General features: G+C 51.9%; 1 protein-coding gene across 8 annotated transcripts in view; it reads right to left on the bottom strand.

Moving 5' to 3' along the window:
* Positions 1–20,825, bottom strand: part of LOC123860105 (solute carrier family 2, facilitated glucose transporter member 5) — a 58,011-nt gene that overhangs the window by 35,733 nt on the left and 1,453 nt on the right. The window contains exons 2-4 of one of the 8 annotated variants that reach the window (XM_064589977.1): positions 7,659–7,872; positions 4,317–4,511; positions 1,563–3,969 (exon numbers count right to left, since the gene is read on the bottom strand). The exons of the other annotated variants lie outside the window; for them this stretch is intronic. Coding sequence (XP_064446047.1) covers positions 3,775–3,969; positions 4,317–4,511; positions 7,659–7,872 — 604 coding nt within the window. The 3' untranslated portion in view covers positions 1,563–3,774. Of the gene's footprint in view, positions 1–1,562; positions 3,970–4,316; positions 4,512–7,658; positions 7,873–20,825 lie in introns of those variants that run through there. 8 annotated transcript variants of the gene reach the window in all.

The following is a 20,825-nucleotide window of genomic DNA, read 5'->3' as shown; positions in this document are numbered from 1 at the left end:
CCCTAAAAATCTCCTGTGTTCTGCCTATTCATCCCTCCCTCTCCCCTAGCCCCTGATCTTTTTACTGTCTCCATGGTTCTGCCTTTTCCAGAATGTCCAATAGTCGGAATCATACAGTATATAGAGCCTTTTCAGATTGGCTTTTCACTGAAATGCGTATCATCCGTGTCCTCATGGCTTGACAGCTCATTTCTAGTTCCGAATAATATTCCATTGTCTGGATGGACCACACTTTATCAGTTCACCTACTGAAGGATATTTTGGTCGCTTCCAAGTTCTGGCAATTACGAATAAAGCTGCTATCAATATCCATGGGAAGGTTTTCGTGAGGACGTAAGTGTTCAGCTTTAGGTAAATATCGAGTGTAGTTGCAGGATCGTATGGCAGGAGTATGTTCAGTTTTGTAAAACACTGCCCAACTGTCTTCCAAACTGGCCTTACCACGATGCATTCCACCAGCAAGTGAGAGTTCCTGCAGCCACACATCCTCCCGACATCTTGTGTTGTCAGGATTTGGGTAGGTGTGCGGTGGTATCTCCCTGTTTTAATTTCTATCACCCTGATGATACGTGGCGCGGAGGGTCTTTTCACATGTGCATCTGCCACGTGTCCATCTCCTTTGGTGAGGTGTCTGTCAAAGTCTTTGGCCCATTTCTTGCTTGCTTATTGTTGAGTGTCAAGAGTTCCTTGCATATTTTGGATAACGGTTCTTTTATCAGATGTGTCTTCTTTTTCCAGTTTTATTGAGAAGTAAATATATCCCAGTATGTTGAAGGTGCACAGCATGCTGGTTTGGCTTAGTGCACCATGAAAGGATCACAACAGGTGTAGTGAACACCCGGCATCTCATGTAGATACCCTGCCATGTCTTTTGCAAATATTTTCTGCCAGACTGTGGCTTATCTTCTCACTCTCTTCATAGTTAATGTATCTTTAACTTCACACAACCCAGGAAGGAGAACAAAGAAACAAGCGGCGCTTTGGGGCAGAAAGTTCCCGAAGGTGCAGCAAAGAAAGCTCAAGTCCCTGAATGGGGGACCACCTGGGCTGTGTGGGGCAGCCAGCTTCAGTGACCCTTTTTGGATGGTTGCTCCTTTCAGAGAAGAGCCCTAGTGTCCCAGCAGTCCCAGCCATGGGGCAGTCTGTAGCAGCTGTCGCTGTGGGTCACGGCGTGGCCTGATAAAATGGTGCAGGAAAGGGGACAGGGCCAGGGACTCGGTGCTGGAGTTTCTGGCTAATGGGAGTTTAGCTCCAAGCTGCGGGTCCTTGAAACCTGGACCTGAGGATCTTCCTATGGGACAGGCCCCAGGAATCTGCATTCTCAAGTCCCCATTCCACCGCCCCTCATACACCTGAGACCCTATCAGGTGAACTCAGGAGAAGCTGGCTGTCAACAGGGTGCCCCCTCCTTGACTGTATTTGCCCACAGAGAAGGGCCCAGATGTCATTTCCAGGTCCCAACCGTGTAGAAGGCTCTGGAGTCGCCCCACAGCACAGGCCAGTCTGTGCCCACCCCCACCCCCCACCCCGTCACGGGCAATCAGTTTACCGAACACGCAAAAGAAAAATAATTATTTTATTTAATTTAAAATAGCAAAACTTTGGCTTCGACCCAAGATGGTCAGGGTTTCGATACAGACCTCACACTGTTATTAGGCCAGAGCAGGAATTTGTAAAAACGTTTCTTGTCGTGTACGTAAGAGCAACTCTGTGTGCACCCTTAACCACCGGCCAAATAATACTCTTTATTAAAAGACAAAACAAACAAACATAAAGAACTCAGAAGCACAGAGAGGCAGAAAGCGCCTGGTAAGCCTGACTCAAAGACCAATGTTCAGAAAGTGCCTGAGAGGAGAGGGCTCTGGGCTGAGGACACCCGGACGAGGCTGTAGCACCTGTCCTGAGCTGAGTCACACCTGTCCTGAGCCCCCACTCCCTCTGCCGGCCCTTCCTAACCACGGCCTGCTGGGGGACGCCCAGGTCTGGCCAGTCCTGCAGGAGCCACCCCGGGCAGGCAGCCAGCACTGCAGTCTAAGCCAAGGACTCTGGGGCCCCCTTCCGAGCAGGCTTTATTCTCACCTCATCCTCTGTGGCCCACAGGCTAACTCAGCTCTGAGCCATTTTCTTTCTTGCAGCAAGCAACTTCCTGAATGTCTGCTCCATTCTAGAAGCTAAGGTGAGGGTCTTTACCAGCTACGTGCCCATCATCTGCCGTACTGTCTCCAGGGGATCCCTGGATGCCCCTTATATTGGCCATTTCTGTAAGGAGATTGCCCTACTGACAAGTAGCTTTCTGTAGGGGCAGCCCAGGGTTTACGGTGAGTCCTTAGGGGATGATCGCCTCTCGCTGATTTTCATAAAGAAAACTTAAAAAAAAAAAAAAAGGAAACTGAAAATGAGCATTTTGGATCGAGTTCTGTCAATGGCTCTTTCTTTCAGATTCTCTTCCTGTGACAGATTCTGCTTTTGCGAATAAAATGGGAATCAACAGTATGGTGAGGCTTTGGTTTTAATCCAGAACCGTCTTACAGGTTCAGAGGATCATTTCGGTTTTGCAGCGTTCTGACCGAACCCAAGGGAGGGACGCTGATAGGCTGAAGTTGAACTCTTCCTCCCCAAGACTCCTGCGGTGACGCTGACACTTGCCACCTTAGCCAGTGGCTTATGTGACTTAACAGAGAAACAGTTTTCTGAAATAACAGGAAAATGTTGGTGGAAGAGCCACGGCTATAGAGATACGGATGCTCAATTTCGATCCTTTTCTTTTAAATGTAAATATTCACCCCATGATGCATGTGTCACTTCCCCGAACCAAGTCCCCAAAGCTTCACCTTCAGGGAGGAATCTGTTATTTGGATCATTCACCAACTCTCTGGTCACCTTTTCTATAAAAAAACTAAGCCGGGAGGTGATTCAGCCGGATCCCTACCAGCTCTCCCCAGTCCAGTCTTCCAGAGAACAGACCCGAGAGGCAGCGGACATCCGCTGGGATTCCCTGCAATGCCTCTTCTTGTCCCTGTTTCAGCTCTCGCACGGGAAGAGGGAACCTGTATCTTAAAGTGACTGGTGGAGGCAGGCAGGAGTCTGGGTTCTGGCCTGGGCTTGAAATTCAAGCACAATCTGCATCGAGGGTTGGCAACCCATAGAGAGAATCTGGGAGGTCCCGAGGAGACCAGCTGCCCAGAAACCTCACGGGAACCTTCCAGCTGGTTAAAGGGAACCGGCTCTTTTGCTGACCAGCAAAGCTATCCAAGAAAAGCTGGGTTCTCCCGGAAATCTCAATGCCCTGACAAACCAAAAATCGGCTTTATGATATCTAAGCGGGGGACGCATCCCTGGTAACCCCTGGCATTTTATTTAGGACAGGTGCTTGGTCAAATATATACCTCTTTGTGCTTTTCCCCCAGGTGTGGGTCCCTTGAACTGTAAACAGTGCTGTGTGGTCACAAGGCCCACGAGCAGCGGACCACAGGGCAACCTGACAGCGATCACGTACCGATCCCCCTGCCGACCCCACGCAGGCAAGTGCCCCCGCATGCAGCAGGACACGGGTGGGAGGGGGATGTGCCACCTGAGGGTCTAGGAGGTAGAAGCAGCTGGGTTTGTGGTGGCTCCCCCACAGGGGGGTCAAGAGCTTCAAAAGCAGAAGGCCTCAAGTACCTGCAGACGCCCACCCCCCACTTCCTGCAGCAGGGACTCCCAGAAGCACCTGTCCCCAGGTGGGCAGCACCTGTGCACAGAACTAGGAAGGGAAGAGCTCAGGCGCTTGGAAGTTCATCTGGGGTGCGTCTGGACCCCTGCGGTTCTCCCGTCTTGGGACGGTGCAGCAGGAGCCTTGGGAGGGCCAGCCGGGCTCTCAGCACAAGGCTGGGAAGAGCAGCAGACAGAGAAGAGCCGAGTTCGGACGGCCTGGGTGCAGAGGACGAACATGATGCAATTGGCACCGCCCTGAAACGTGTTCCCAATACCCTGTCCGGGAGAAAAGGAGAGGCATGAGTGCCAGGGCTGGAGGGGGTCAGGCGCTCTCTCTTCTCTCTCTCTCTCTCTCTCTCTCTCACACACACACACACACACACACACACACACACAGAGACTGGGAAGCGCTGCGGACCCCAGAACCCTGTCCTCCCCCCACTGAGGCTGGTCAGCAACCCCCCATGTGGAGGCCTTCTGGATTGGGAAGGACAGGATCACTCCCAAGGCCACTGGAGAGTCCCCTAATGTCCCTGGGCTGCACCCACTCTTCCGGGGGGGCGGGGGAAGGCATCTGACCCTGCACCAGAGCGGCAAGGGCCGGGGAGGGCAGGCCCACATACGTGCAGAACGACCAGCACTGGCCACTGCACGGCCGGGGAGCCACAGAGGGTCAGGACGAATCGCACGGTGCTCCAGACCCGGAGGCAGATGAAGATGAGCGGGATGAGGATCAGCTTCTTGTCGGCCACGGAGGCGTGGTGCTGTGGCCGGTGGGCCTCGGAGAGGATGGGCCGGTACTCCGACAGGGCCTCGTGCTGTGCAGGGCACGGGGAACAGGTGTGAGCGAGGCGGGCTGCCGTGCCACCCTCAGTCCGCTGTGTGCCGCGCATCTCCCCGCGGGGGTCTAAGACACGGCTGACAGCTCTCGTGTCAGGAGCACCGCGCCGCATCCCGGCTCCCGAGCCTAGCGCGCATGTCCCCACCTCGGCTAACGCGCCGGCATCCTACCAGGTGCCCGGGCCAGAAACCCTCTCCTGTTGCTGCTGCCCACGTCCCCTCCGTGAGCAAGTCCTGCGGGCTCCCCCTTCAAAAGAGATCCAGAAATCTGGATGCTCCGCCCACTGCCATGGCCACCAGCCCAGTCCAAGCGCCAGCACCGCTCCTCTGGGCAGCTGCAACTCTCTCTCACCCATCTCCCTCCGGCACCCTCACCATCCAAACTCCTCCCAACTGCAGTTCTATTCTTGGCCCAGAAGCAGCACGGTTCCTTGGAAACCTGTCAGGTTCAGTTCTACTTGAAGGTCTCGGATTCCAGTCTAGCTCTGACCTCATGCTTACTGCTTTCGCCTGATTTCCTCCAGCCACACAGGCCTCCCTAAGTCCCCAAACATATTCCGCAAGCACACCCTACCACAGGGCCTTTGCACAAGCCGTTCCCTCTGGAGTGTTGTTTCCCATCTGCCCAGAGGCTCACTCCCTAACCCTCTTCACACCTTTGCTCAATGTCGCCCCCTGGAGGAGGCCTATCCTGACAACCCCTTTTCAAGTGCATAGGCATTTCCCAGGTAGTCCTGTCCCCAGATTCAGCTCTTTATTTTTGCCTGTTTTTTTTGTAGCTCTTACCTTCCTCCTTCCTAGATGTCATTCATCCTTATTTATCAGGCCTGTTACTTATTATCATCCTGCTCTCCCCCTCCAGAATGCAAGCTCCCCCAGGACAAAGACCTATGAAGGAGGGGCTCCATCCAAAGCTGGGGCACAAAGAAAAGATGAGCAGGCACAGGCTTTGGGCTTCCCTACTCCTGGGAACACCCTTCAGTGAGAGGAAGGGGGTAGCTCCATTTCCAGATCACAACTGAATTTGTAAAAATAGATGCAGGGGCGCCTGGGTGGCTCAGTTGGTTAGGCGCCTGCCTTCGGCTCAGGTCATGATCCCAGGGTCCTGGGATCGAGCCCTGCATCATGCTCCCTGCTCACTGGGGAGCCTGCTTCTCTTTCTCCTCCCCGCTCTTGCTATCTCTGTCTCTCTCAAATAAATAAAATCTTAAAAAATAGATGTAACTACTCATAACAAAGATGTGTTTCTGAGCGTGGTCCTGTGTCCGGGACACTGAAAGCCCAGGTGAGGCGAAAAGCCACCCACCCTGGCATCTCTGAGCACCCAGGCTGCTGCAGCTCACCTGCTCAGAGCAGCCGCTTCCTCCCTTCCTCCCCTGGGGCCTAGAGCAGCCTGGCAGGGGTGGGGTGGGGGCAGGGGAGGAGCAGGGCAGCTGTCTTCTTTGCAAAGTTCGCTCCAGTTCACTTATTTTTCTTTTTTTAAGATTTTATTTTTGGGGCGCCTGGGTGCTTCAGTCGGCTAAGCGTCTGACTTCGGCTCAGGTCACGGTCCCAGGGTCCCGAGATCGAGCCCTGCATCAGGCTCCCTGCTCGGCGGGAAGCCTGCTTCTCCCTCTCCCATTCCCCCTGCTTGTGTGTTCCCTCTCTCGCTGTGTCTCTCTCTGTCAAAATAAATAAATAAAATCTTTAAAAAATATATTTTATTTTTATTTATTTTAGAGAGAGTGTATGATCAGGGGTGGTGGGGGAGGAGCAGAGGGGAAGGGAGAGAGAAGCTGAAGTAGACTCTGTGCTCACCACTGAGCCTCACTCCGGGCTTGGTCCCACAATCCCCCCTTTTCCCCCCGGAGATCATGACCTGAGCCAAAACCAAGAGTCCAACACTTAACCAACTGAGCCTCCCAAGGCCCTCCCCCCCGCCCCGGCTGACTTATTTTTAGCTCTCCTTTCTAGCTAGATGCAGGGAACAACCCCTATACATCCCTGCCCACTATTCTTCCTGTTTTCTGGAAAACACTAGCAGAGTCGTCAGAGAGGACCAGTTCTCCCATGGGGGGTTGGCCTCCCAGGCACGGCCCCAGGTTCCCCGCGAAGGGCAAGGAAGAAGAGAGGCACACAGAGGGGCTGCCTGGGGGCCTTCGTCAGAGAGTCCAGAAACTTCCCAGGGAAAAAAAGGAGCCAAGAAGGGGTGCCCCCGGCCCAGACAGGAGACCAGCAAGAAGACGGATTTCGGGCCAATCAGTAAACCCCACGGGATCAGAAGAGGGTGGCAGGCAGATGGGGAGGCAGTGGAGTTTGAGCGAAAAGCGAACCCGAAGTCTAGACTCAAGCCACAGCGGGGAGCACCCACAGCTGCGGGGAGCACCCTACAAACTCGGAAACGGCTGCCATGTCACACGGTACGTCCCCAAAGACCAAAGACGAGGGACACACGCCCCTGCAGTTTCAGCCCCTGAGAAATGGGGCAAAGAGAGAGCCCCGAAGAGCACAGCCGCAGCGCCCCTGGGCCTGGGCTCGGACGCCCCCGCAGCCCCCCCCCGCGGCCCCCCAGCAGCGCGGCGCCTCGGCCCGCGGAGCCCGCAGGGCAGGACGAGGAAGGATGTCGTCGGAGGAAAACCCTTCTTGCCTGGACTGTCCAGCCAGCCCAGCTCTCGCTCTCTGCGCTCCCGAGACCCTGAAGGGTCTCCCTGTGTGACACACTCTCAACGACCACCGGCGACGCGGTGACGCATCCGTGTCACCGAGGACGAAAGCCCACGCGTCTCCCAGGGGCCTCGCAGTTCCGTTACCCGGACGCGGCTTCCCGGCGCCTGCATTCCCCGCAAGTGGAGCAACCCTGGAGGCCTGCCAGGAGGGGGCAGTAGAGGCCTGTGCCCAGAGCCCAGGCTGGGCGCTCGCCGCCTGGACTCCGCGCGCTGTGGCTTGGGCCTCCCGGGCTGGGCGAGTCCGGGGGGCCCCGTAGCCTCTGCCAGCTTCTATTTCCTCGTCCACAACGGAGGACTGACGGGACCCACTCCGTCCAGGGCCGCATATTAGCAAGCCCGGCGGCCCAGGCTGCCAGGGCGCAGTGGCCACACAGAGCTGTGGTCGGGGGGCCTGGGGAGGGCGCGGCCGCAGGGACCTACCGCCCTGTTTATGTGCTTCCTGATAAGGCAGTAGAGCGCGGGCAGTGTGACGTAGGCCAGCATCTCCCAGAGCTTCCCGGTCAGCAGCATCCACAGGACCCGGTCCTCCGCCTGCAGGTCGATCCAGCACCAGCCGACTGACACGTCCGAGGCGTCATAGCCGATCTTCTTCAGGGCGACAGCTGCCACCGTGATGGCCAGCGGGACCCCCCAGCTGAGGAACAACGGGCAAACGAGGCAGCCAAGGTCAGGCCCTGCTCCCAGCGAAGCCAGAAGGGGCAAAGCCAGGGACGCTCGGCGGACAGAACGGTGCTGCCGAACCCTGCACCACGCATCAGCCCCGCACAAAGCGGGGCAGGAGTGCTCAACTCCCCCCACCCGGCCCCGCTCTGCCCCCGCCCTGCCAGGCCCACCCTCATGTCGCAGAGCACAGGGATGTCCCCGCCTCCTGCCTGGTCCGACGCCCCCCCCAGCCCCTCAGAGGCGGGGTTCTAATTCAGAACTGCTGGGCTCCCATCAAAAGGAATGAGCTCTTGCCATTTGCAACGACGTGGATGGAAATGGAGGGTGTTAATGCTGAGCGAAATAAGTCAGAGAAAGACATGTATCATATGACCTCACTGATAGGAGGAATTCTTAAATCTCAGGAAGCAAACTGAGGGTTGCTGGAGTGGTGGGGGGTGGGAGGGATGGGGTGGCTGGGTGACAGACATCGGGGAGGGTATGTGCTATGGTGAGCGCTGTGAATTGTGCAAGACTGTTGAATCACAGACCTGTACCTCTGAAACAAATAATACAATAGATGTTTAAAAAAAAAAAAGAAGATAGCAGGAGGGGAAGAATGAAGGGGGGGAAATCGGAGGGGGAGACAAACCATGAGAAACGATGGACTCTGAAAAACAAACTGAGGGTTCTAGAGGGGAGGGGTTAGCTTGGTGATGGGTATTAAAGAGGGCATGCTCTGCATGGAGCACTGGGTGTTATGCACAAACAATGAATCATGGAGCACTACATCAAAAACTAATGATGTAATGTACGGTGATTAACATAACAATAAAAATTAAAAAAAAAAAGAATTGCTGGGCTCCTTGCAGATGGGCGCGAGGCACGGGGAGGGCAGCCTCTTCCTGCCCCCGAGCGGCCTGCATGCCACGTGCCCGCGCCTGGCCCACACAGACCCCTTGGCCGCCTGGGTCTCGGGGTGCACACACTGGCAGCAGGATCCAGAAGGGGGACCAGGGGCTTGGGCAGACACCTCTCTCCAGACCTGAGATCTCCCTGCTCTATGGGAAGGGGGTATTCCTGGCAGAGGTCAAAGGCAGGCCTCTAAAGCATCAGGCCTGGGGCTGGCGCCCCCTCTTAGGGCAGTGCCAGGCCGACTTTTTGAGAGCTCCCCGTGATGGCAACATGGCCATATGAGGGCCAAGCCCCAAGGAGCTTCCTGGGGTCCCCGCACCAGTCTGCTTGTGAAGCATTTTACACGGGCCAGGGGGACACACAGAGGCTTCGTGGTGGCACCATGAGGTGGCTCCGAGCTTGGCCTGCCCGGCAAGGAGCAGGATCCAAGTTGGCCCCCACTCGGCCTCCACACGCCAGTGTTTTTCTCCACACAGTGGGGACGGGAACGGCGCCTAGGGCAGAGTAGGTCATTGGAGAATAAACCGAGTGGAGTGTGCCTGGCACACAGGACTGGGTAAGTGTGTCAGTGGGTCTGACTGCTGTCATGAGTTGTGTCTGACGTCCCAGGATTCCGGCCCGTAGGGCAGGAGCCAGGGAAGTGGGAGGCCCATGCGGTCTCTGCCCCTGGGAGAGCGCACACGGGCCTATGGCCCAGGTCAGTCGCTGGAGGATGGAGTCGTGTATAAACAGGACCCTGTCATAAGTAAAACGCTCAGCTCAGAAATCAGTTATATGTTGAGAGCTCTGTGTAAGCAACAGTGGCTCTTTTTTGTTTTTTAAGTTTATTTTTACTTATTTACTTAAGGAATCTCTACACCCAACGTGGGGCTCAAACTCACAACCCCGATCAAGAGTCGCATGCCCTTCTGACTGAGCCAGCCAGGAGCAGCTCTTTTTGAGAGAAAGTTCTAGAACAATGATGAGACCATAGCTGCATGTTAGTCTTGCCAAAATGAGAAGTGCTGTGTTCAATCAGGTTCTCCAAATACTGCAGGGCTGTGGGCGACGGAAGGGAGAAAGCCAGCTCCCCAGGCCTGGGAAGGACTCTGCGTTGGGCACTTTCAGAACGGAGGTACCTGTTCGACAGCCCCCTTCCCATACTGGCCTCTGGGTGCCCAGACAGGAGCATGAGGGCACAGCCACCTGCAGCCTCAGCATCTGCCCTCCCCACAGCGGGGAGGGAAGGGGAGGCGGGAAGCAGCCTGTCCTCCTTGAGGTCACAAAGGCACAGAAGGGACAAAAAACCCACAGAAGTTAAAGGGTTAAGAGAAAGGGACCAAGTTACCCCCAGGAGCTTGTCCATTCTAAATGCTTGTTCCATCGGTTACTTATCTGTGAAGCTGATACAGATGAGTGTTAAACCGTTCTATCATAATACAGGGTTACCACTTAAAAACTCATGCTGTCCTGGGATCTGGAGACAACACGTCACAGCTGTGAGCTCCGTGAGGGCAGGCGCACTGCGCTTTCCAGCATCCAGAACAGCGCCTGGTGCCTGGTAGGGGCAAAACAAGGACCTGCTGATGAATGAATGAAGTTTGAGCCAAGTGATGGAGACAACTTTCCCCCATTTACTCTTTATTCACTGCAAGGACATCATTGTCACTGAAAAGGAACTAAAAGGCTTTTAAAGTACTATAACTGCAATCCTGAAGTTAGTTGTGTTGTTGTTCATCACTTTATGGCTTACAGGGTTCCTTCGAGGAGAACCCAGAGAAAGCGTGGTGTGTAGGGCGCATCACCCTGCAGGGGGCTGGGCAGGAGCGGAGGGGTGCCCTCGGGACTGGAAGGAAGCATGCAGGACAGACATGTAGGAGGAAGGACCGAACTCGCAGGCAGGGTGATTTCTCCTTCCTCAGCATCCTGATGGCCCTCGCAGGAGACGTGGGCCCAACCCGGAGACAGGTGTTCTATGACTTCAGGCTCATCGTAAGAAAGCTACAGAGTGATGCATTTCTTCTCTATGACTGGGGTGCACCTGGAGCTAAGTTTGTGTTGGGAAATAGCCGGAGAGAAGACCCAACAGGCAGAGGGCTTTCAAGGGTTAAGAATGTGGGTTGATCAATCAGAGTCGCTGTTTGAGTCTAAGCACAGATGGCCAGAAGTGGCAGGAGAGGTATTTAAGTGGGAGGTGGTAAGAAGAAGTAATATCAGGGAGGGGTGGGAATGGAGTGGGAGGGATCGAGACTAATGACCCAGCAAAGCGGGCTCTACCAGACTTGTAATTTATGGGTTTGGGCCACGCTGTGCTGGTTATGTTTAACAGCTGGCTCTGCACACATACACTTATTATTACTTTAACTGATGTGAAAGACGTGAGGTACACAACCTGCAAGTAATAACACAACACACTGTGATCCTTGGGGTGAATTCCATATAGGCGGTTGAGCCCCACAGAATGCGCTGGTTGATTTTTGCCAACACGCTATGGTTGCAGTTGGCAAATGAAAGTAGTTTCGGGGTGTGAAGTCGGTTGTGTTTTCATTTTCCTTCACACGTAAGAAGAACGTGAAAAAACGAAGACCTAAGGGACAAGAAAAATGGTGACCAGGAGCGACTTCCTTGTGGGAGAAAATATTAATTTCCCAGCCCTGGAAGAGTATTCCTTCTATTTTTATTTTATTTTTTAATTTAATTTAATTTTTTTAAGATTTTATTTATTTAGATGAAAGAGACAGAGACAGCGAGAGCAGGAACACAAGCAGGGGGAGTGGGAGAGGGAGAAGCAGGCTTCCTGCCAGGCAGGGAGCCCAATGCGGGACTCGATCCCAGGACTCTGGGATCATGACCTGAGCCGAAGGCAGACCCTTAACGCCTGAGCCACCCAGGCACCCTATTTTTATTTTTATTTTTTCTGCTCTATGATACCGCCTCTTCTCACCCCCTTAAATACCCGGCTTCCTGCCTGCCCCAATGTGGGTACCATCTTTGCTGAAGTTCACACAAGGAGCCCTTTTAAGTATAATCTTTCCTATTGACATTTCCTCCATAACCTTCTTAAGTCTAGATAAAGGGTCCGGCAAACTATGGCCCTTGGGTCAAATCTGGCTGGAGGTCTGCTTTTCTGCTTTTTTAAATAAAGTTTTATTGCAACACAGCCTCGTTTACACTCAGTCCTCTACATATTGTTTAGGGCTGCTTTCAGGCTACAAGGGCAATAGTTGCAACTGAGATCAGATGGCCTGTAAAGCTAAAAACCTACAATCTGTGTAGGGTTTGTTTGGGGGAAAGTTTGCTGACCTCTGCTCTACATAATCAACAAAACAACAAACCGAGCCCTGATCTGTCATGTCTGCCATTTTCCACGGGACAAATATTCCCCCTATAACTAATTTCAAGCCAGATTGAAATTGGAGACAGATGTGCAGTATTTCTGACAGTATTTCCATCGGGCAGATAAAATAGTTGTAAATAACCCCAAGTACACAGGTAATAGTAAAATAATTAAGATGTAGTTTTTAGTGGGGCACCTGGGTGGCTCAGTCGGTTAAGCATCTGACTTCAGCTCAGATCATGATCTCAGGGTCCTGGGATCAAGCCCAGTGTCGGGGGTCCACATTCAGTGGGGAGCCTGCTTGTTCTCTCCCTCTGCCCCTGCCCTCTGCTCATGCTCTCTCTCGCGCGCGCGCTCTCTCTCTCTCAAATAAATAAAATCTTTTTAAAAAAAGATGTAGTTTTAGTATTTTTATTACTTTTTCTTTTTAAAAGATTTTTATTTATTTATTTGACAGAGAGAGAGCCAGAGAGAGAGAGCACAAGCAGGGGGAGTGGGAGAGGGAGAAGCAGGCTTCCCGCGGAGCAGGGAGATCAACAAGGGGCTCAATCCCAGGACCCTGGGATCATGACCTGAGCCGAAGGCAGACGTTTAAGGCAGACTGAGCCACCCAGGCGCCCCTTTATTACTCTTTTTAATACAACTTATTATAAGTTTATATATTTATATATATATAAGTTTATATAATTTAGTTTTTATTAATGATTGCCTTTAACAATCAGCTCACAAAATGCCCGAAAATTTAATAATTGGGTCTCCCCAGCTGGCTCCAGGACACCAATGGACAGAGGATAAAAAAAGGATAATTTGCTGAAGATGCCCCAGGTTCTCGACCTGCAGAGTGAGGAGAAAGTACTTTTGGCAACCTCAGATAAGCCAAGCCATTCTCAGGCCAGGTGGCCAGCCCAAGCTGTAGGCGCCATGAATCTAGAAGGCACTCCACAAAGACATGTGAGACATGATCCCTGCGTTCCAGAAATGTATACTTCCAATTTCTGTCACGTACCATGTAACAGTTTTCTCCTCTCCCCAAAAAGAAGCCAGCAACCGAAAAATTAACAAAATCCGAATCAGTAAAATGTCTCTGAGTTAACAGCACATGAAAAAGACCAAGGACGTTAGTTGATTATGACCTAGAAACTCATGTGATTGGAGGGATCGCCCTGATGCCCAGATGTGGGCAGATCAGACCGGCCAGGGAGCTGTCCTGCCTCCGTATGGACACTTGTGACCCACATTCTAAATTTGAGATTGTTAAACTGGCCCCAGAGCCAGGCGCATTAGGAGATGCTGGGCCTTGAGCTATCCTCTTAAAGTCTCTGGACTAGGGGAGATGGGGGTAGATGGCTGGAGGAAAGGGTGTCCTGCTCAATACCGAAACCAAGGGCTGAACTGGCAGCTTCACTGAAGGAAGCCACAGGACCATGTGCAAGGGATGCTATGAAAGGTGTTTGGTCCCCTTCTCTCCAAACCTGTGACTCAGGCTGAGAAGCAGGGCTGGGGTCACCTGGATGGAGGGAGCCCGGAAGACCACACTCCGAGCACAATCCCCCACGTGGAGGGGCAGCAAGAGCTTCTCCAAGAGGTGCCCATGCCCCCTCCCTTCGGGTTCAACCGGGAAACCGAGGCCAGACTCCAAGTCAGCTTCATCCTCCCTTGGAGGCTGTTAAGAGCTGATTTGTGTTCCCCCAAGACACACACACAAATTCATATGTTGAAGTCCTAACCCCTAGTACCTCAGGATCTGACTGTAGGTGGCGGGGGGGGGGGGGGGGCGGTCTTTAAAGAGGTGATTAAATTAGAATGGTCTAGAGGGTGGGCACTAATCCAGCATGACAGCCGTTCTTATATGAAGAGATTAGGACACAGACACACACAGAGGGAAGACCATGTGAAGACACAGGGTGTAGACGGTCACCTACAAGCCACGGAGACAGGCCTCAGAGGAAACCAGCCCTGCCAACCTTGATCTCTGACTTCTAGCCTCCAGGACTGTGAGAAAATGGATTTCTCTTGTTTAAGCCACTCGGTTGTGGTACATTGTTAGGGCAGCCCAAGCAGGTAAGAGAGAGGCTTTCTACGAACTATGGGGGAGACACGTGCTCAGGCCCGGGGGTCCCAACACAGCCAGGCTGACAGAGCTGGTGGGGTCCCTCGGTAAGCTTAGGGGAGGGGTAAACTGACAAAAAGCCATTCAGATCTCTCACGAGCTGAGCTCTTCTTTGGAACCTGGCATCCTTTTGTTTTCATTTTTATTTATTTTTTTAAAGGAGGCTCTATGCCCAATGTGGGGCTTGAACTCATGACCCTGAGATTGCACGCTCTTCTGACTGAGCCTGCCAGGCGCCCCAGCATCCTTTTGTCTTTAAAAAATCTCCTCCAGAGGAGCAGAACCAGGAGTACCACGGGATGAGCCAGGTAGTGAGGAAGCCATCCCCAATACCTGAATTCCCTGGCATCTATCAGCTGCGCCTGAGCAGGCAGCCCGTCTCCAGGACGGTGATGCTCTGGGTTTCCCTTGGAGTTCCCAACTGTACCCAAATGGGGATGTTCCGTTATGTGGTCTCTGGAACCTCTCCCCCCAGAGTCAGGGTGGGGGACACCTGCGGCAACAGGGACAGTTCCACTTTACGCACAGATGGGAATACCCTTCCTCCCGCTGCATGAGGTGGGTGAGCCTGAAAGGTCTGCTCACTCATTTGCCCCCACCGTTAGATTCTCGCACTTTCCCCTCACCCAAACCTCACTCTTCCTAGAGATCTTCCCACAAGGGGGTGGGCACCTGCTGGGAAAGAAACAAAAGGGTCTTCTCCCCCAAAAGGCACGGCCTGGTCTCTGCGCTGTGCGGCCTATGGAAAGCCCTGAAGGTCAACTAAAAAAAAAAAAATGCTCTGAGAACAAAACTATCGGGCAACAATGTGCCAATTTAGAGAGCTCTTGGGAGCAAGACAGAGCCGGGCCCGAGCGAAGCACAGCTGCAGCGAGCCAGGCCTGGTGGAAGGAATCACAAGGCCCGTGGCTGCCTGGAGGTTTCCTCCCGGAACAAAGAACACTTATTGTTGAATGTGGGGCAGAGCGGTAGGTCGTGGGAGAAGTTCAGGGAGCCGGCCAGCCACTGGCCAGGCCACCACGAGGTCACTCTGTGGCACTGGCCGCAGAAGCGAGTGGGGTGTGCGAAGGAACTGCTAAGCACACACACCCGAGCAGGCCCGGCCCTGGTGGGCGTCATGAAGCCACCTGCCACGCTCAGAGACACGGCTCAGGCCCCGGCTGACCGGGACGCCAGGCAAGGATGGGCAGGGGCTGAGCTTGCCCTGGTCGGAGGATCAAGGGCAGACTCTGCTGTCCCGCAGCCTCCGGCTTCCCGCGAACACAAAACGCTGTGCGGAGACCTCGCAACGCAGCAGCATCCTCTGAAAACTTCTCAGGGGGAAAAAGCAAAGCCAGTTCACCTCTTGTTATTTTGGGGAGCACTGCCCGACATGGGGTGCCGTTCCTGCAGCTGCCACGTGCCTCCCTCATTCGGACACACCTGTTCGGGGCCTTGTCACCAGGCCCCACAGTGAGCTAGTTTCCCACCAAAGAACTTTGAGCACCTTCCCCTTCTTGGCCCCGTTTCCCCTTTTGTCTCCATTAGAACTTCCCGCTTCCCACAGCAGGGGTCTTGATGGTGAACCTGGGAACCACGGACTCTTCCTCCAGAACTCCCAAGCAACCTCCAGAGCGTGGGTGGGCCCGCGGTCATGCCCACATGCACTCCCACCTCGTGCCCGAAGAAACCCTACGACTGCCTCACGTGGCTAGCTTGGCCAGGACCCTTCCTTCTGACTTGGGGGCAATGAGGCTCCCCCCAGCCCAGCCTTCCTCCCCTGCCCACAGGACACCCCATGACACCCGGCGCGGTGGTGCCTGGGCACGCAGGTGCAGAGACGGTTCACGCACCCTGCTCCAGTGTCGTCGAGGAGCCCACCACCCTGCACTGGGGGGGTTGACAGGAGCTGACAGCTGCTTTGGAAAGGCAGCTCACCTTCAGCAGGGGGACGGGGATGGTTTCCCACCAACTTGGCCTACTGGACCAGAGAAGAACTGACCGCGCCCACAGCAGCTCCAGCACCTTCTCAGGTGAGTATTGTAAATGCTCCCAGATGCACATGCCCGTGACTGTGAACTATGGGTGTCTGCATCAGGCTGCCTCAACGGCCACGGACAGTGCAGAGGGAGGGACTTCTCAACCCGGGGCCTTCCCTTGGATGCTGAGTATTCATTCTAACACAACCTTACAAAGGCAATAAAAAACAGGGAATTCACTTTCAGAATACGGTGAGATTTGACGTGTCCTAAACTTGCGGGTAAAGTCTGAGGAGTAGGGAGATTTTTATCTCCACGAGGTATTTATTAATTACCAAAGGGGAGGACAGTAACCACACTGCAAAACTGGCAAGCAACACCTTCATCAGGCTATCAGAATTCCTATCACCAGAGGTGAACAAGTCCAAGTCCCCGGGGAGGGAGGAATAAGAAGACTGTTCTGTGGGATTCCAGACCCAGTGCAGAACATGGGGAAGCACCGAAGAGCCCAGCAGAGGGACCTTCCACAAAACCACAGACCTTGCCTTTCAAAAAAGTCAGTGTCCTGAAACACCGAGAAAGAAGAATTGTTGCGGATCGCCGGACAACAGAGAGACCTGACAACTAAGTCAAACACAACCTGAGGGTGTCCCTTTGCTATCGGGGACATTGGCAAGAGACCGACAACATCCCTGTAAAGTCCACCCTCAGGTAACAGCATCGTTCCAGGCGACACCACTGCCCTGCTTCTGGAAGGTATAGGTGGTTACCTAAGAGACGGTCCCTTTCTTTCGGAAATACACACTGAAGGATTTAGGGGCTCTGGGGTCATCAGTCTATACTCTTAAATGGCTCCAGAAAAATAAATGCAGAAGACAAAAGCCAACATGATACATAATGGCAGAAATCTGGAAAGTTAAAAATAAATTGAGTAATGATATCTCAATCTTAAGAATTATCCTCAGGCCAAGAGACAAGATGAGATCATAAATGGAGGACCGACCCTTGGAGTTCTAACCCTTAGCCTCCCAATTATGGCTGCGTGAGCTCGGGCAAGTCGCATGAGCTGTGACTGGAAGGTGATGGTCCTGCCCAGCCCCGGGGCTACTGGTGGCCAATGAGCTAAGGAACAGACACGCACTTTGCAAGACCTCAGGAGCCAGACGCAACTTGTGATAAAATACCATTTCCTTGAGGATAAAGTCTAAGCTGCCCTCCTTCCCCAGTGGGCAAAGAAAAAAGTCTTTCTGTACAGGGAGCCTGCTCAGCTATTATGATGGGGCCCTAGGGGGTTGTGCAGGTGCTTTCTGGGAAGTGGTGTGCGTGTAGGATTCTATCTGGCCTCCTGCTTTATGTGGTTCCGTTTTAGAGATGGCTTTTTTTTTTTCATTTAACATTGTATAATACTATTTTAAAAACATGGCTTATAGAGTTCACAGCCAGTATTTGATGGCTGTGTAATGTTTCCGGTGGGGTGTAGTTTATAATCTTCTGCTCCCCTATATTTTGGACATTCAGGTTGCTTCCAAATTCCCACACAAACTCCTTTGTACCTACAGCTTTGAATGTATTTTGGATTATCTCCTTAGACTAGGTCCCTATAAATAGGATTAGTGAGTGGATCAAGGGGTACGAACCAAATACTTTCTATGTGGATTATTCCAGTTTCCATTGCCAATAATAATGTAGGAAAATAAAATACCAGTTTTACCGGCATTTATCACATTAGTATTCTGCTTCACTACTTTTTTCTAATTTAATGAGAAAATGGTACCTCACTGTTATAATTTGTATTGCTTTGACTATTAACAGGAGAAACTTTTCCCCATAATATATTTATGAACCATTTTGATTCTTGTCTCAATGTCTCCTTTGGCCATTTATCAGGGTATTTTTTGTTTTTTTAAAAATCATTTCAGGGGTGCCTGGCTGGCTCAGTCAGTAGAACATGCAACTCTTGATCTCAGGGTTTTGGGTTTGAGCCCCATGTTGGGTGTAGAGATTATTTAAAAATAAAATCTTAAAAAAAATCATTTCTGGGCGTCTGGGTGGCTCAGTCGTTAAGCGTCTGCCTTCAGTCGTTAAGCGTCTGCATCTCGCAGCCTGGGAACGAGGAGCTTCTCCCCATGGGCAGGGGAAGAATGAAGGTGGGGAAATCGGAGGGGTAGACGAACCATGAGAGACGATGGACTCTGAAAAACAAGGGTTTTAGAGGGGTTCTAGAGGGGAGTGGGGTGGGAGGGTTCTAGAGGGGAGTGGGGTGGGAGGATGGGTTAGCCTGGTGATGGGTATTGAGGAGGGCACATTCTGCATGGAGCCCTGGGTGTTATGCACAAACAATGAATCATGGAACACTTCATCTAAAACTAATGATGTAATATATGGGGATTAACATAAGAATAAAAAAATTTTTAAAAAAAAAGGAAAAGGAAGAAAAATGAAGAGGATAGAAGTCACCTGTACCTCTGAAACAAATAATACATTATATGTTTAAAAAAAAGAAGAAGGGGGCGCCTGGGTGGCTCAGTTGGTTAAGCGACTGCCTTCAGCTCAGGTCATGATCCCAGGGTCCTGGGATCGAGTCCCGCATCGGGCTCCCTGCTCTGCGGGGAGCCTGCTTCTCCCTCTCCCGCTCCCCCTGCTTGTGTTCCCTCTCTCGCTGTGTCTCTCTGTCAAATAAATAAATAAAATCTTTTAAAAAAATAAAAAATTAAAAATTAAAAAAAATTAAAAAAAGAAGAAGAAGATAGTAGGAAGGGAAAAATGAAGGGGGGGAAATAAGAGGGGGAGACGAACCATGAGAGACAATGGACTCTGAGAAACAAACTGAGGGTTCTAGAGGGGAGGGGGTGGGGGGATGGGTTAGCCTGGTGATGGGTATTAAAAAGGGCACTTACTGAATGGAGTACTGGGTGTTATATGCAAACAATGAATCATGGAACACTACATCAAAAACTAATAATGTAATGTATGGTGATTAACATAACATAAAAAAAGAAATAGAGAAAATTTTGCTGGCATAGTATCAAACTGCTTAATGGACATGTTGAAGTTCACTAGATTGCTCTGTATACTTTTATAAATGTTTGGCAGTTCTCCATAATAAAAAATTAAAAAAAAAAAAAAAGCGTCTGCCTTCAGCTCAGGTCATGATCCCAGGATCCTGGGATCAAGCCCCGCATCGGGCTCCCTGCTCGGCGGGAAGCCTGCTTCTCCCTATCCCTCTCCCTCTGTTTGTGTTCCCTCTCTCTCTGTGTCTCTCTCTGTCAAATGAATAAATAAAATCTTTAAAAAAAAAATCATTTCATAAAAACTAATAGACATTCCCAACCTCTACATTGTCACGTTTTAAAATACTTTCCCAAACTGAAGGTCTGACGAGGACTGATCTTCAGTAGTCTGAACTGGTTAAAAAAGTGGATGACTGTGCAGCCTCTGTCTGAATATGAAATTTATCATGCCAACAGGTCTTTAACAATTATAAACTCATACTCCAAAGAAAGCCACTGGAGAGCCCTTAGCAAGGTCATGAGCAATACAGCCTGGGAGGATCTAGGTCAATAAATGAACCTGTCAGGTTTTCTACCAATTCTCTTAGACCAGCAAGATGCTGAGAGCGAACTTCTGAAAGGGAACTCCAGAGAACAAACTGTCAAACTCCCTTTGTAGCTTGGATATAGATAATTTTTTTTTTTTTTAAAGTAGGCTCCATATCCAGTGTGGATCCCAACGCGGGGCTTGAACGCACAACCCTGAGATCAAGATCTGAGCTGAGATCAGAGTCAGAGGCTTAACCGAGTCACCCAGGCACCCTGGTAATTTTCTTTTGAGAAGCCGATGGATCACATTCAACGGGCAAGATGAACAACTCCCTTCTTTTTCGTGGAGAGCATGGAGGACCCATGGGCTTTCTTAGGAGGCCTCTCCTCAGCATCACAAAAAACACCCCTAGGACTGAATGGAAGGAACTCCCACTCAGGTTCATTAGCAAATGCATCTTTTCTATAGGAGCTGTACCAGGTTCTCTTCATCACTTAAAAAATATATTGTTTTCGGGACGCCTGGGTGGCTCAGTCGGTTAAGCGTCAGCCATGATTCCAGGGTCGTGGGATCGAGTCCCGTATCGGGCTCCCTGCTGAGCAGGGAGCCTGCTTCTCCCTCTCCCTCTGCCTGCTGCTCTCCCTGCTGGTGTTCTCTATCTCTCTGTGTATCAAATAAATAAAATCTTTTATATATATATATATATATATATATTGTTTTCAGTATTCTTTTTTTAAGTGGGGGGGAAGAGAAGAGATTTTTGGCAAAGAAAGGTCCTATCTTAGGCTCCTTCTCAAGTACATGTGAACTCCGGTGTACATGCTGCCCACACGTAACCAGACTGCCAAGGACTGGGTCTCTGAAATACACAGAGGCCGGGGCCGGGGGGATGCTGCAAGGGGAGGAAAGGCAGCCCCTGTGGATCTCTGCAGCATCTGAGGTACTGTCTGGCTCCTTGAAAAACTTTGACATGAACAGCTGAGAAGGAGGCCACTTAGTTTCCCAGGGACCAGCTGGCCTTCCTCCAGCAGTTCTGAGACCCAGAGGTCAAGTGACTCTTGCAGGCTTGTGATCTCACCGTTGTGACACCCAGGTGACCTGTCTCT

This window comes from Mirounga angustirostris, unplaced genomic scaffold (assembly GCF_029215605.1).
Source record: "Mirounga angustirostris isolate CCGP_5_RB_7025 unplaced genomic scaffold, mMirAng1.0.hap1 SCAF_4, whole genome shotgun sequence".
NCBI classification, from domain to species: Eukaryota; Metazoa; Chordata; class Mammalia; order Carnivora; family Phocidae; genus Mirounga; species Mirounga angustirostris.
This window is presented reverse-complemented; position numbering and strand designations above follow the sequence as displayed.